The sequence below is a fragment of the Asparagus officinalis genome, chromosome 7 (assembly GCF_001876935.1).
Source record: "Asparagus officinalis chromosome 7, Aspof.V1, whole genome shotgun sequence".
NCBI classification, from domain to species: domain Eukaryota; kingdom Viridiplantae; phylum Streptophyta; class Magnoliopsida; order Asparagales; family Asparagaceae; genus Asparagus; species Asparagus officinalis.
The window spans coordinates 72,459,842-72,472,990 of record NC_033800.1 but is presented as its reverse complement, the minus strand read 5'-3'; the positions used below and the strand labels follow the sequence as shown (position 1 = coordinate 72,472,990).

Genomic DNA, 13,149 nt, shown 5'->3' with positions numbered 1-13,149 from the left:
AAAGTTTAGGCGGTTATGTGAAATTAACCCATTAAATAAAGTAGTTACTCCTAAATTTCATTATCTGTTGAGAATTAATGTAGAAAGAATACAGTTATTTTTGAAATTTTAGAAAGTTTGTTGGTTCAAAGTGCAATCTTTCTTCTCGTTTATGTTCAATAGTTTTAACCTGTGAAATGCATGGGAACTAGCGATAAATGACTGGATGATTGTCGGTTTGGGAAAAGAGGAGGTGAGCGAAGGCAAAGTGGAAATATGGGTGAGACAATTGTTGAGTTTTGATAGGATGGATATAGAGATAATGATACATGGCACATGAAAGCTGAAGATAGAGTTTAATAGCAAAAAAATATGGATACTATTGTCAAAAACATAAAGACTTAAAAACATCTGTTGTTTGTTGCGTTCTTGTAACAAGCAGCGACTGTTTTAGTATTAGTAAAAGGTTGCATGATGGAGTGTTTTTACTTGAGAAAAATTTTAATGGAATATTACAATCTTGGTATAGATTAATCGGCAGATTAAACAAAATTGTACAAGGTGTCACAAAATGCTTTGCATTTGCTTTCATAACTACCTCCTCATCAAGAACCATCCTCAAGAATAAAAACCGGTTGGATGCCTGATCCAAGAGGTGGAGGAAGACCTAATAGAGCAACTTCCACCTATCTCTTGACGCTTTGACTAGTGTGATCGTCTATCTTCAGAATGCTCCTCTGTGCAGCATAATTCTTGCATAATCCTTGTATAAAGTCTGCTTATTGAAGAGGATGGCTGTTTTGTGGAAGTCAAAGAAACACAGAGAGATAAAGCTAGCTCGGCCTCAAGTTGAATTGCATAGTGGAATTGGAATATACAAACTTCTTTAACCGGAGAGGAAATTTGAAGTACCAGCTAAGTTTTTACATGTGTTCTTTTTGCTGTTATGGTATAGGTCACATCATGACAAGTAGCAGAAGATGCAAAATGATTGTCAGATTCTGGAAGTTTCATACATATAGCAACTGAGTTCGAATCTTCACCATTCAATTGACAAGTATCTCATGATTTGCCAAACAAGTTTGGTGAAGGAAGCACCCGATAATGACTTTGGTTGCCTCATCTTCTTATTCTCTTCTGCTGTAGCTTGTAAAATGGCTAAGTTGGAATAAGTTGCTTTTTCAATGATCCATAATGTTAAAATTGATTTTCTTTTCCAATGATATTTGCAAGCTATGACAATATCACAGTTTACTATAGAATTCTGTTCATTTAAGTTTTGCAGAAGTTTCTTTTTTTTCCCTAAAAATCAATGGAAACAAGTAACGTGATAGCATCTAAGTTTTTGCAGCTTAGTGCATAAATTTGATACCTCTAGTTTTCCGAATATTGTCCTTACCAAGTATATATAAAATATAATGGTTGATATTGAAATCCTTTTTCTTTTTATATTCATGATAACATTGTTCTCTATTTACACTCTGTTGAGTCTGCTAGTTCCTTATGTTGTGCAAGTCTATATCATTTCTGATCGGCTCATATTGGACATGATAGGTAATACACGGGTTGTAAACCAGAAAGAGCTTCAGTTCTTCCGAGAGGAACTGCAGAAGAAACTCTCTAGTAACTACAGTGTCATTTTAAGAGAGAGAAAACTTCCCCTTTCTCTTCTAAATGATCATCTGGAGGTAGGAGCTTTGTTTGTTTTATCTCTTTTTGTTGAATTCTTTGTTGATGCTAACATAATTTTAATACAGTATTGTCCTACAGTTTATTTTGGTTGTCCTCATCTTACTTAGCATCCTATGATAACATTGCTGACTGTTAGTAATTTCTAATTCGAGAATCTCTATCCTACTTTCTCATAGCCTGCTTTTTTGGGGTTTTCTTTTTGCGGGGGGGGGGGGGGGTGGATGAGGGGGGGTCTTCTTTCACTTTTTATGATTAAGTCGTTTTCTCTTACTCGCTTGTCTTCATTGTGCTATTGCTGATGCTGTTTTGGTGTGAATCGTGTGATATTTGGGCCGGGTGTGATTTTAGAGATTTAGTGTGGTTCAAGAGCACCATTTTATGAAAGAAAGGATCATATAGTCAATGAGAGATATAGAAAATAAACCAATTGATTGTAGGTAGAATATCCTATACTGAGCTATGTAGTTGTTCTTGAGTTTAATGTGGTATCGCCCATCCTTGAGGCTAAGTTGTCTTATTGGGAAGAAACAGAGTACACAAGAAAGTTGGTTGATGTTATCCACGGGAGGTAGCTTTATCCCTGCGAGGATGAACATGGTGCCAAAAATAGAGGTCTTGATCTAAGTATCTTCAACATTAGCATAACTTATGCGCAGTTTGGAGTTTTATTCTGTTAGTAATCTGGAACTAGAGAACAGCTGGAAATTGAAACTTCTGTATCTCTGATTGTTGAAACAATTTAAACCCATTTACCCTATTTTTAAGAATAAAGAAAGATGAAAAATATCTTACCCATTTAGGTAAACGGGTGGGGTGATAGTTAATATTTACTTATCCTACTTTTTTTACCTGCTTACATTCTAAAATACTATAAACTGAAGTTATATTATTAATAGTGTACAGTATGATATCTCATAAGTTACATAATACTTTATTGAAGAACAGATAAACAAGTGAGGAACTTGAAATACTTGATTAGCATTAGCTTGTGTATTGGTGTATGATGCTCTCTAGCTAATCTTAACAAACAGTTCGTTTAGGAAAGAAATAGTGGTGTTTTGTTTATTTCTTTTTTAGTAGTTCAATAGGTCTGCATGTTTGTTTTCTTTCTCTTTAATTTTACTCATATCACCATAGAGCGAAAAAGACTTTAATTTTCTTATTCTATAAACTTTGACAATCTGGGGTCCGCTTGCAAGCTTAAGATAGGCTTTCATTTTCTTATTCTCTACAATTCTTGTTCTATTTTACAATGACAGTCGACTTTAACAAACTCCAACTGTTCTCTGCTGCATATCTTCTTTTAGGTGGATGTGTAAGTTCAAAAAGTGTCTTTTTTGTTTATTTGACAGAAAGCAAAAGTACATCTTCTAGGTAACGAGCCTTTCCAAGATGCATTTGGACCGAAGATGAAAAGGAAGCGTCCAAAACTTCTGGCATGTCATTATGAGTCGTTAATTAAGAAAGCTGATGGTTCTCAGGGTGTGTAATGAATTTAATTTCAAGACTTCTAGTTGCTTTGATGCATTGTTGATTATGAAACAAAAAATGCTGTCAGGTTCTTAGAAATTATTTTGCAGTTCAGTGGAAAAGAATACTTTATGCAGTTGAATTTATTAATTACTTCTACTAGATGCCTTTGAGGAAACACTTTCTACCAAGCCTTCTGGAGATGGAAATGAAGAATATGGCTTTAGAGATTTGGCAAGGCATACTATGTTCGGTAAGGGGCAGAGCAGGCGTATTTGGGGTGAACTTTTCAAAGTTGTGGACTCTTCTGATGTAGTTGTCCAGGTAAGTTATGATTTCTTTTTATGTCTGTTGTACATAAGTAATGACACTATTTGTGGGGCTACAAGTCTTCAGTTATTTACTTTGTTCACTTGCCAATTCATCTAAACCTGTAGTGCAGCCTTTCAGGAGAATGGATATGGAATGTTCCTAATGCATAGTTGTTTAAAATCAAACTTATTTATTTGTCTCAGCGAGCACGTATCCTAATCTGAGCAGCGTTAGGATGAGCAGTTTTACGATCAATCCACTGAACGTTGCTTTTATCTCCATCATCATGAGGCCTTTATATTAATATTCTCTGTTATATTTACCCATTTAAGCTAATGAGATTCCAGGTGTCAGTTGATGCCCTTATGGGATTCGACATAAATAACCTTGAATCACATTGCTTGTGTGGGCTAATTTAATCTGCTCAAATTGGATCAATTCAGTGGGTTGCATCTTTTCTCTCTTTTTCTCCCTTCTGTATCACAGTAAGAACTGTGATACAGCCTTTTTTTAAGGGATGAGCCTTGGCTCAACAATAAGGTTGCCGTATTGTGACTTGGAGGTCACAGGTTCAAATCGCTGAACCATCCTCTCAGCATATTCCGGGATAAGGCTGTGTATATCTGATCCTCCCCAGAGCCCACAATGGTGGGAGCCACGTGCACTGGGCCACCCTTTATCATAGTTAGAAAGAACTGTGTCATTTATGTTCTAAGATATGTGGATTATGATAAATGGTGCCAACCAATGGACTGTTACAGAATCAATAATACATAAGCTGCATCTAAGAAGCCGTTCCAGTAGGCGCATTACACATGGGGCCATTCCTTTAAACTGCCTTGTTGGTCTTACAGGTCCAATTTGTCATACACCTACTGACACAGCTATACACATGCCATGTGAGTGGGTAAAGTACTTCTTGTATGGGATTTAAGTTCAAATCTTATAATAATGAAAATTACTTTAAGCTGTCCAAATTCAGAGATAGTCACACATGGTTGTAAAAATCTTCAGCTTTACTTTCATTCTACTTACCTGTATTAGTCTAACATGGTATATTTAGATCTTCATGCACCAGCATATATCCTAGACCCTATCTAGTATAGCTCTCTTCCTGTGAGATAGGGGAGTTGGAATGCAGATATGTGTTAAAATTTTGGATAAAAAAGATGTGAGATTTATTTATCAAACATATATTTAAAAACTTGATATTTTTCATGTGTATTATAATACATCATAAGCAGATGCGTGAATGTGATTCAAAGTACCTCTAAAATTAAAAGAAATTGTTTGTCTTCTTTCAAATTAAATGTAATGTGTCTTAGTCCCTCTTCTATATCTGTATCTGACAGATATGCGTATGACTGTGCTTGTTCATATGTGCAGTGTGCACATATCATACATGCATACACATATAGTGCATAGCCTCATATACATATTCTACACACGCGTGTACCTACCATACGTCACTCACATTTTACTATACACACATACATGTGTTGCATATGTACATGTATGTACATACACATGGATATATACTGGGTCTACATGGTCCTCAATTCAGGTGGCCTTAAAACTTCATGACACATAATTAATGTAATAGTGTAATGTTTTGATAATATATATATTTTTTTACTTTATAACAGGTGCTAGATGCTAGGGATCCACAAGGGACAAGATGCCGCCATTTAGAAAAGCATCTGAAGGAGCACTGCAAGCACAAATACATGGTTCTTTTAATGAATAAGGTTTCACATGATTAATATTTTGTAGTACAAATGTTTTGTTTAATATATTTGTTTCAGTTTTTCTCTTATAATGTTGATCGGTATATCTGATCCTGCATTTTTCTTTTTCAAGTGTGATTTGGTTCCTGCATGGTCTACAAAAGGATGGTTGCGTCTGCTATCTATGGAATATCCTACCCTAGCTTTTAATGCAAGCAACAATAGATCTTTTGGCAAGGTATGGTAAAGTTTCCATTTATATAATTGATCAATTATCAACTTCTTTCGCTCCTGAAAATTGACTTGTTTACATCAGGGATCACTTCTTGCAGTGCTGAGGCAGTTTTCTCGCTTAAAGAGTGACAAGCAAGCTGTATCTGTAGGATTTGTTGGGTATCCCAATGTCGGAAAGTCATCTGTCATAAATGCCCTACGCATGGAGAACGTAGGTTTTCCATCCATCACCATTTACATTTGTAATTAAGTTCTGCCGTTGTGGTTTGTCTTTCTGGCTTTACTTACCCATTAGAAGGGGAAATCAATGTTTGATTGTATGTTATACATCTCTTGCAATTTGCATATGTTGCTTGGGACATGTCATCGTTGTATAACTAAAAGAGTCTTGATCCTGTTTGTATATTCAGTTACTGAGATTGATCTTATGTCATATATAGCAAATGCCTTCTTGAGGTTCTGATTTCTATTAATCCCCTGCCTACCTCTTTCTCTCTCTTTATGCGTGGCAGCGTGTGCATGCGCGCGTTTTCCGCCTGCAATTTTGTGCGTATTCTGCTATTATAACTGTCATAATATGCTAGTGTGTGTTTGTATGTGTATATCCATACATTTTACTAAGTTTACCCAGAAATTAAAATTAGTATGTAGTCAATATGCACCATTTGCCTTTCTTTTTGGCCTCTTTGGATGCTTCAGAAAAGTCGAAAGAGTTTCACATCCTAAAATATCCTTATTATAGTGCCTTGTATCAGTGTAATCTGTGTGTAAGATGCTTATGCCTTATGTTGTTTTAGCCTTAGCCTTCTCAACAGCTTTTCTGCTGTTAAATTTCTATCATACAACCATATTTGGAAGATGTTGCTCTTGGCATAAATGCTTTAATGGTACTCTTCATCCCAACCACCACTTTCCCATCCAAAATGGGTCAGCTATGGAGCATAATGCTTTGTGGGATCATGGTATCAGGTCAATTTGATATCAGATTCTTATTGGTGTCAACACTACTGATCATAGGAACTATAGACTAGAGAGGGGCTGCCATAGGTTTTAAGACACTTTTTTGGCTGGAACCTTATTAGTCATGTAATTTCATTAAGCTTGTGCAACCAAGGTACAACTCTTTGTTATTCTTAGATAAGAGTCTACACAAAGGGAATAGATGTTAGGCTTTTTATATGGAAACTGAAACAATTCTTAAGCGAAAAAAGAAAAAGAAAAAAGGAATTCAAATAGAGAATGTTCCACAATATGCGTTACAATGTTACATTAAGGTGCTGGGCGCCTAGGAGGCTGCCGCCTAGGCATTTTTTGCACTAATCTTACATTATATTTGACTTTTGAAACTTGTAGGAATTAGCATGGACAAAGAAAATAGGGGATAGGTTACTGAAAAAACAAGAAAAAAAGAATTAAAAAAAACTGACCTATTAAGGATGATCATTAACCGACGAGCTGCCCATGGCGCTTTTTAAAACGATGATGTCTTGATGACTTAGGCCTATTAAGGATGAGGTTGAAAAATAATCGTAATCTACAATATCCTGGGGACATTTTTGTCGCTGAATTTTGTATACAATCTATTATAAGAAGATCATGACACATTGTTAAGGTAGATGATCATTAACGGATGAGCTGCTACTTCACTTCTTCTTTTCCATGTAATTATAACATATTGCAAGATTATCAGTGTTATAATTATGTATGTCCTGTCCATTGCCAGGTCTGCAAAGTGGCTCCTATTCCTGGGGAGACCAAGGTGTGGCAATACGTTACTCTTTCCAAACGGATTTTTCTGATAGACTGCCCCGGAGTTGTTTACCAAAATAAAGACTCGGAAACAGATATTGTCCTCAAGGGTGTGGTATGGATATTCTGGATTGCCACTTTTATCCACACTTCTATCTATTTATTGTCAATCATCTAAGCATTATTTTGTTTCGGACTTGCCGAACTTTTCTTCCATAATATTTGTTCTTTGCTTATTGTTCTGATCATCATTTCGGGTGTATAGTTAGAGTATAGATACTCTAACATGTGTATTTGTACTTTGATGCGTAACCACACGGCTCATAGTAAGATGTCACGTGCCTATAGTCCATTTGCTGGAAACAGTTGTGGAATGCTAGATTTGACGAAACCATTTAGAGTTATTGAAATCTTTGTTGAAGTAGTTAAAAAGAATTTGGAAAGTTTTGATTTTGGTGTTGCCTTTAATTCACCTGCTTGGGAAAGAAGGATCAACATACTTAACATCAGATTACTCTGAAGGGCTTCAAGCCATTATCATATGAGTCATCTCAACTACTGCAAATGTAGAGGTTCATTTCTTATGATGTTGATTTTAGTAAATAAATAAAAAAATCATTAGGTTGAAGTTTTAATGTAATTGAAAAAGAAAATTAGTATTTACTTGAATCCCACCATTATTAGAATTTCAGGAAAGGAATTGTGTTAAACTGGATTCAATTAAATGAAAACCAATACCAGTAAAGATTTAAAGCAAATTAGAATCCTCACGTCTTTCTTATCATTATACCATACTATTGTGCACCCCGTGCAAAGCACGGTCCCCAATTTTTTTAAGCACTACATTTTAAACTTGCCTCCCTCCAGGTTTTAATACATTTGATTTAATTATTGTATGCTTAAAATTAGAAATCATATCTACTCCGCTATACTTAAAGAACGATGCAAGTTTTAATATATTTGATTTATAAATCGTATCTACTACTCTATACTTAAAGAATGATCCAAGTTTTAAAACATTTGATTTGCTTTACTGTTTATGATACAGTAAATACTGCAGCATGAATAGTAACTTCAAGTATGGAGGAGCACATTTGATTTACTATTTATACTACAGTAAATTACTATAGCATGAACATTAACTTTGAGTGGATCAGACTTTGTTTACTGTTCATGCTACAGTTTGGATTCTCCTGTAAGTATAGAGGAGTAGATGTCCCTTATACTTACATTATTAGGTCTGTGAGTGGCTAAAGTTCATATACAAGGCTGAAGTTGGCCTTCAAATCAATGGATAGTGGGGTCGCCTTGTATGTGTATGGCAGTAAATTTTATATCATTTTAAGACAAACCATGAAGAATCTTATGATTCATGAATCCCATTCTGACACATGTATGTGATGTAGTATGAGAACCAGTCCTTGGTGGTAACTGTGATTACATTACTGACATTGAACACAAACAAGTATATACATCTATCAGTTGCCTTTGCATGCAGATCCAGAGTTCAAATGAAAGATGTTTGTTTAATTCAACATGTTTCCAAGATTGGTATTTAAAGATCTCAACAAAGATCAATATTTCTAATTTCCTTGTCCCTGTAGTGCTTATGTATCAACCTTCTAGTATTTGAAGTTATGCTGTGGCTATATGTTTAATGTTGGAAATATTCTACGTTCTAATTTTTGATGGATTCGTTTTTTCCAGGTGCGTGTTGAGAAATTGGAAGATGCTTCAGAACACATAGCGGAAGTCCTTAGGCGTGTAAAGCGGGAGCATTTGCTGAGAGCGTATAAGATAAATGATTGGTATGCTATCATCTGATTGAATCTATACATGCTCATCCCTACTAACCAGTTTCTTTATTTACACAATCATATAAGAGTTTGTATGCTTATTTCTATAATGTCATTCACTGCTGTTGTTATTCATGTCATTACTTATATTTCAAGCCAGTAATGAAGATTTGAAGCATGTATTTATTCTTGTTCTATGAATATCCCCGTGTGCACGCACATCTCATGACATGTATACGACACATGAAATTGAGATGTTACCTATCTGGAAGTTTAACATATAGAGTTGGTAGATCATAGATGATTGAACGTAATTTAATTGTCACACATTTTAGCTTATGTATTTGTGGAGCAGCCTATCAAATGTTTCCTAGTGGCATAGAAGAGTTCTGATGAACATGGAGCATGATAGAGCCTCCTGACAAGCTATTCATCCTGGTTCATGTTAATATGCCATTCTTAACATTCAGAACTTGTGAGTATTGTAAGCATGCTGCACAATAAGATCTGAGCTGTATTCTCTCACCTCTATACCTGCTTGATGTTAAAGCACGAGATACATACACTTTGCTGAAGGGTCTAGTTGATTATTTTACTGAAAGGAGCCCAATAATGGAGCTACTTAAGACGAGTGTTAGGCTCAGATCATAATTGCAGGAGCACCTTGGACTAGGGCTCTAGGAGTAGTATACATGGCTTGAGGCAATAAAAAAGGAAGTTGTTGCAAATTTGAATCGGAGGCATTTAACGGGGCTTTATGGAAAAAGGATTCATGTATTTGATCTCAGAACTCCATTTTGATGTGTTCATTTCTTTGTTCTAGTATCTTAAAGCAACTTCATGTGCTGCGTATCTCATAATTCAACTTTGTACAATATCAACTGATAATGCTATATGTCTACAATAACTTTTTCCTTTTTTCTGAAGCCTAATATACAACAATTAGTAACTTCGCAGCGATTCATTTTTACTGTTACCTCAGGGGGGATGGAGAAGACTTTCTTCTGCAGTTGTGCAGACAGACAGGGAAGCTATTAAAGGTAAAATCATATAACTGGGGTTCCTAGTAGACTGTATCATGTAGCAGACCTCAAATCCTGGATATTTTTTGGCTGTATTGTAGATTTAATTATTGTATGCTTAAAATTAGAAATCATATCTACTCCGCTATACTTAAAGAACGATGCAAGTTTTAATATATTTGATTTATAAATCGTATCTACTACTCTATACTTAAAGAATGATCCAAGTTTTAAAACATTTGATTTGCTTTACTGTTTATGATACAGTAAATACTGCAGCATGAATAGTAACTTCAAGTATGGAGGAGCACATTTGATTTACTATTTATACTACAGTAAATTACTATAGCATGAACATTAACTTTGAGTGGATCAGACTTTGTTTACTGTTCATGCTACAGTTTGGATTCTCCTGTAAGTATAGAGGAGTAGATGTCCCTTATACTTACATTATTAGGTCTGTGAGTGGCTAAAGTTCATATACAAGGCTGAAGTTGGCCTTCAAATCAATGGATAGTGGGGTCGCCTTGTATGTGTATGGCAGTAAATTTTATATCATTTTAAGACAAACCATGAAGAATCTTATGATTCATGAATCCCATTCTGACACATGTATGTGATGTAGTATGAGAACCAGTCCTTGGTGGTAACTGTGATTACATTACTGACATTGAACACAAACAAGTATATACATCTATCAGTTGCCTTTGCATGCAGATCCAGAGTTCAAATGAAAGATGTTTGTTTAATTCAACATGTTTCCAAGATTGGTATTTAAAGATCTCAACAAAGATCAATATTTCTAATTTCCTTGTCCCTGTAGTGCTTATGTATCAACCTTCTAGTATTTGAAGTTATGCTGTGGCTATATGTTTAATGTTGGAAATATTCTACGTTCTAATTTTTGATGGATTCGTTTTTTCCAGGTGCGTGTTGAGAAATTGGAAGATGCTTCAGAACACATAGCGGAAGTCCTTAGGCGTGTAAAGCGGGAGCATTTGCTGAGAGCGTATAAGATAAATGATTGGTATGCTATCATCTGATTGAATCTATACATGCTCATCCCTACTAACCAGTTTCTTTATTTACACAATCATATAAGAGTTTGTATGCTTATTTCTATAATGTCATTCACTGCTGTTGTTATTCATGTCATTACTTATATTTCAAGCCAGTAATGAAGATTTGAAGCATGTATTTATTCTTGTTCTATGAATATCCCCGTGTGCACGCACATCTCATGACATGTATACGACACATGAAATTGAGATGTTACCTATCTGGAAGTTTAACATATAGAGTTGGTAGATCATAGATGATTGAACGTAATTTAATTGTCACACATTTTAGCTTATGTATTTGTGGAGCAGCCTATCAAATGTTTCCTAGTGGCATAGAAGAGTTCTGATGAACATGGAGCATGATAGAGCCTCCTGACAAGCTATTCATCCTGGTTCATGTTAATATGCCATTCTTAACATTCAGAACTTGTGAGTATTGTAAGCATGCTGCACAATAAGATCTGAGCTGTATTCTCTCACCTCTATACCTGCTTGATGTTAAAGCACGAGATACATACACTTTGCTGAAGGGTCTAGTTGATTATTTTACTGAAAGGAGCCCAATAATGGAGCTACTTAAGACGAGTGTTAGGCTCAGATCATAATTGCAGGAGCACCTTGGACTAGGGCTCTAGGAGTAGTATACATGGCTTGAGGCAATAAAAAAGGAAGTTGTTGCAAATTTGAATCGGAGGCATTTAACGGGGCTTTATGGAAAAAGGATTCATGTATTTGATCTCAGAACTCCATTTTGATGTGTTCATTTCTTTGTTCTAGTATCTTAAAGCAACTTCATGTGCTGCGTATCTCATAATTCAACTTTGTACAATATCAACTGATAATGCTATATGTCTACAATAACTTTTTCCTTTTTTCTGAAGCCTAATATACAACAATTAGTAACTTCGCAGCGATTCATTTTTACTGTTACCTCAGGGGGGATGGAGAAGACTTTCTTCTGCAGTTGTGCAGACAGACAGGGAAGCTATTAAAGGTAAAATCATATAACTGGGGTTCCTAGTAGACTGTATCATGTAGCAGACCTCAAATCCTGGATATTTGTGTTGTTGCACCATTTGAAACCCATGTTTAAGATATCAGAACATGTAAGCCACTGCATCCTATAATTTTCCGCGTGACTTATAATCACTTCTACTAAAGACTTCCATTCGTCAAACTCGCTGTTTTATATTAGACTTTGCATTTGTGTATTTCATTCCCAGAGTGCTGTGATTCTATTTGAAAAAGATATTTTATTGTATTGACATGAATACAAGGCATGGATGCTGTTAGAGGGGTAAAAAAGTGCAAGTTTATATTCAGTGTTGTAGTCTTAGTGTGAATCTTGAAATACTTATTGGTACCACCATAAAGTTTTGCTAATCGGTAAGCAGTAGAAAATTATATATTTGTGAAGAACTAAAACCATAATATTTTGTTTCTCAGGGAGGTGAGCCTGATCTGATGACCGCTGCCAAGATGGTTCTTCATGATTGGCAACGAGGTAAGATACCCTTCTTTGTGCCGCCACCTAAGCAAGAAGATGACAGCGTACACAAGAAAACTGTATCTTCGGCCATGTGTGAGAAACCCATAATCAGCACGGATCCTGAAGCAGAAGCTATAAAGGCAATTGCCGGTATTATTTCATGTCAACAAGTAATGCATGTTCCTGCACGAGAGGACTTCTTTAGTGATGTTGGCGAGCCTGAAATTTTGGATGCTGAATGAATTGTTTCTTACCTTTGTGGTCTAGTTCCTGTAGAATGTACAAAGAAGAGTGATAGTTTGAGAAAATGGGTTTTCCTTTGATTGCTTTTCCCTAGAGTATTTATTGTTTTATTTCCTTTTTTTGATTTGTTGAGAACGTTGTGCTGTCTGGATGAGATTTCGTACATGAGTTTTGAAGACACCATTTTGAAAGGGGTACTGAGCATTGTCATCATTGTGTTGAGGTTGTAATTATCTTTCCCTTCTTAAATAAAAAAAAAATTTGGTGGAGAAATTTACTAACACTGATGTTTATATGAGTAACTGTGAGCGTATCTTATAAGTTCTATGTTGTTTGTGCTTGTTCAGGAACAACATTGTCACTTCTAAAGAGATG

At 35.5% G+C, this 13,149-nt stretch overlaps 1 protein-coding gene across 1 annotated transcript in view; it reads left to right on the top strand.

Moving 5' to 3' along the window:
* Window positions 1-12,854, top strand: part of LOC109850345 (nuclear/nucleolar GTPase 2-like) — a 17,047-nt gene extending 4,193 nt beyond the window's left edge. The window contains 10 exon segments of the mRNA XM_020420355.1: window positions 1,534-1,667; window positions 3,024-3,153; window positions 3,305-3,465; window positions 5,100-5,201; window positions 5,314-5,418; window positions 5,497-5,625; window positions 7,138-7,278; window positions 8,871-8,971; window positions 9,942-9,999; window positions 12,489-12,854. Coding sequence (XP_020275944.1) covers window positions 1,534-1,667; window positions 3,024-3,153; window positions 3,305-3,465; window positions 5,100-5,201; window positions 5,314-5,418; window positions 5,497-5,625; window positions 7,138-7,278; window positions 8,871-8,971; window positions 9,942-9,999; window positions 12,489-12,773 — 1,346 coding nt within the window. The 3' untranslated portion in view covers window positions 12,774-12,854.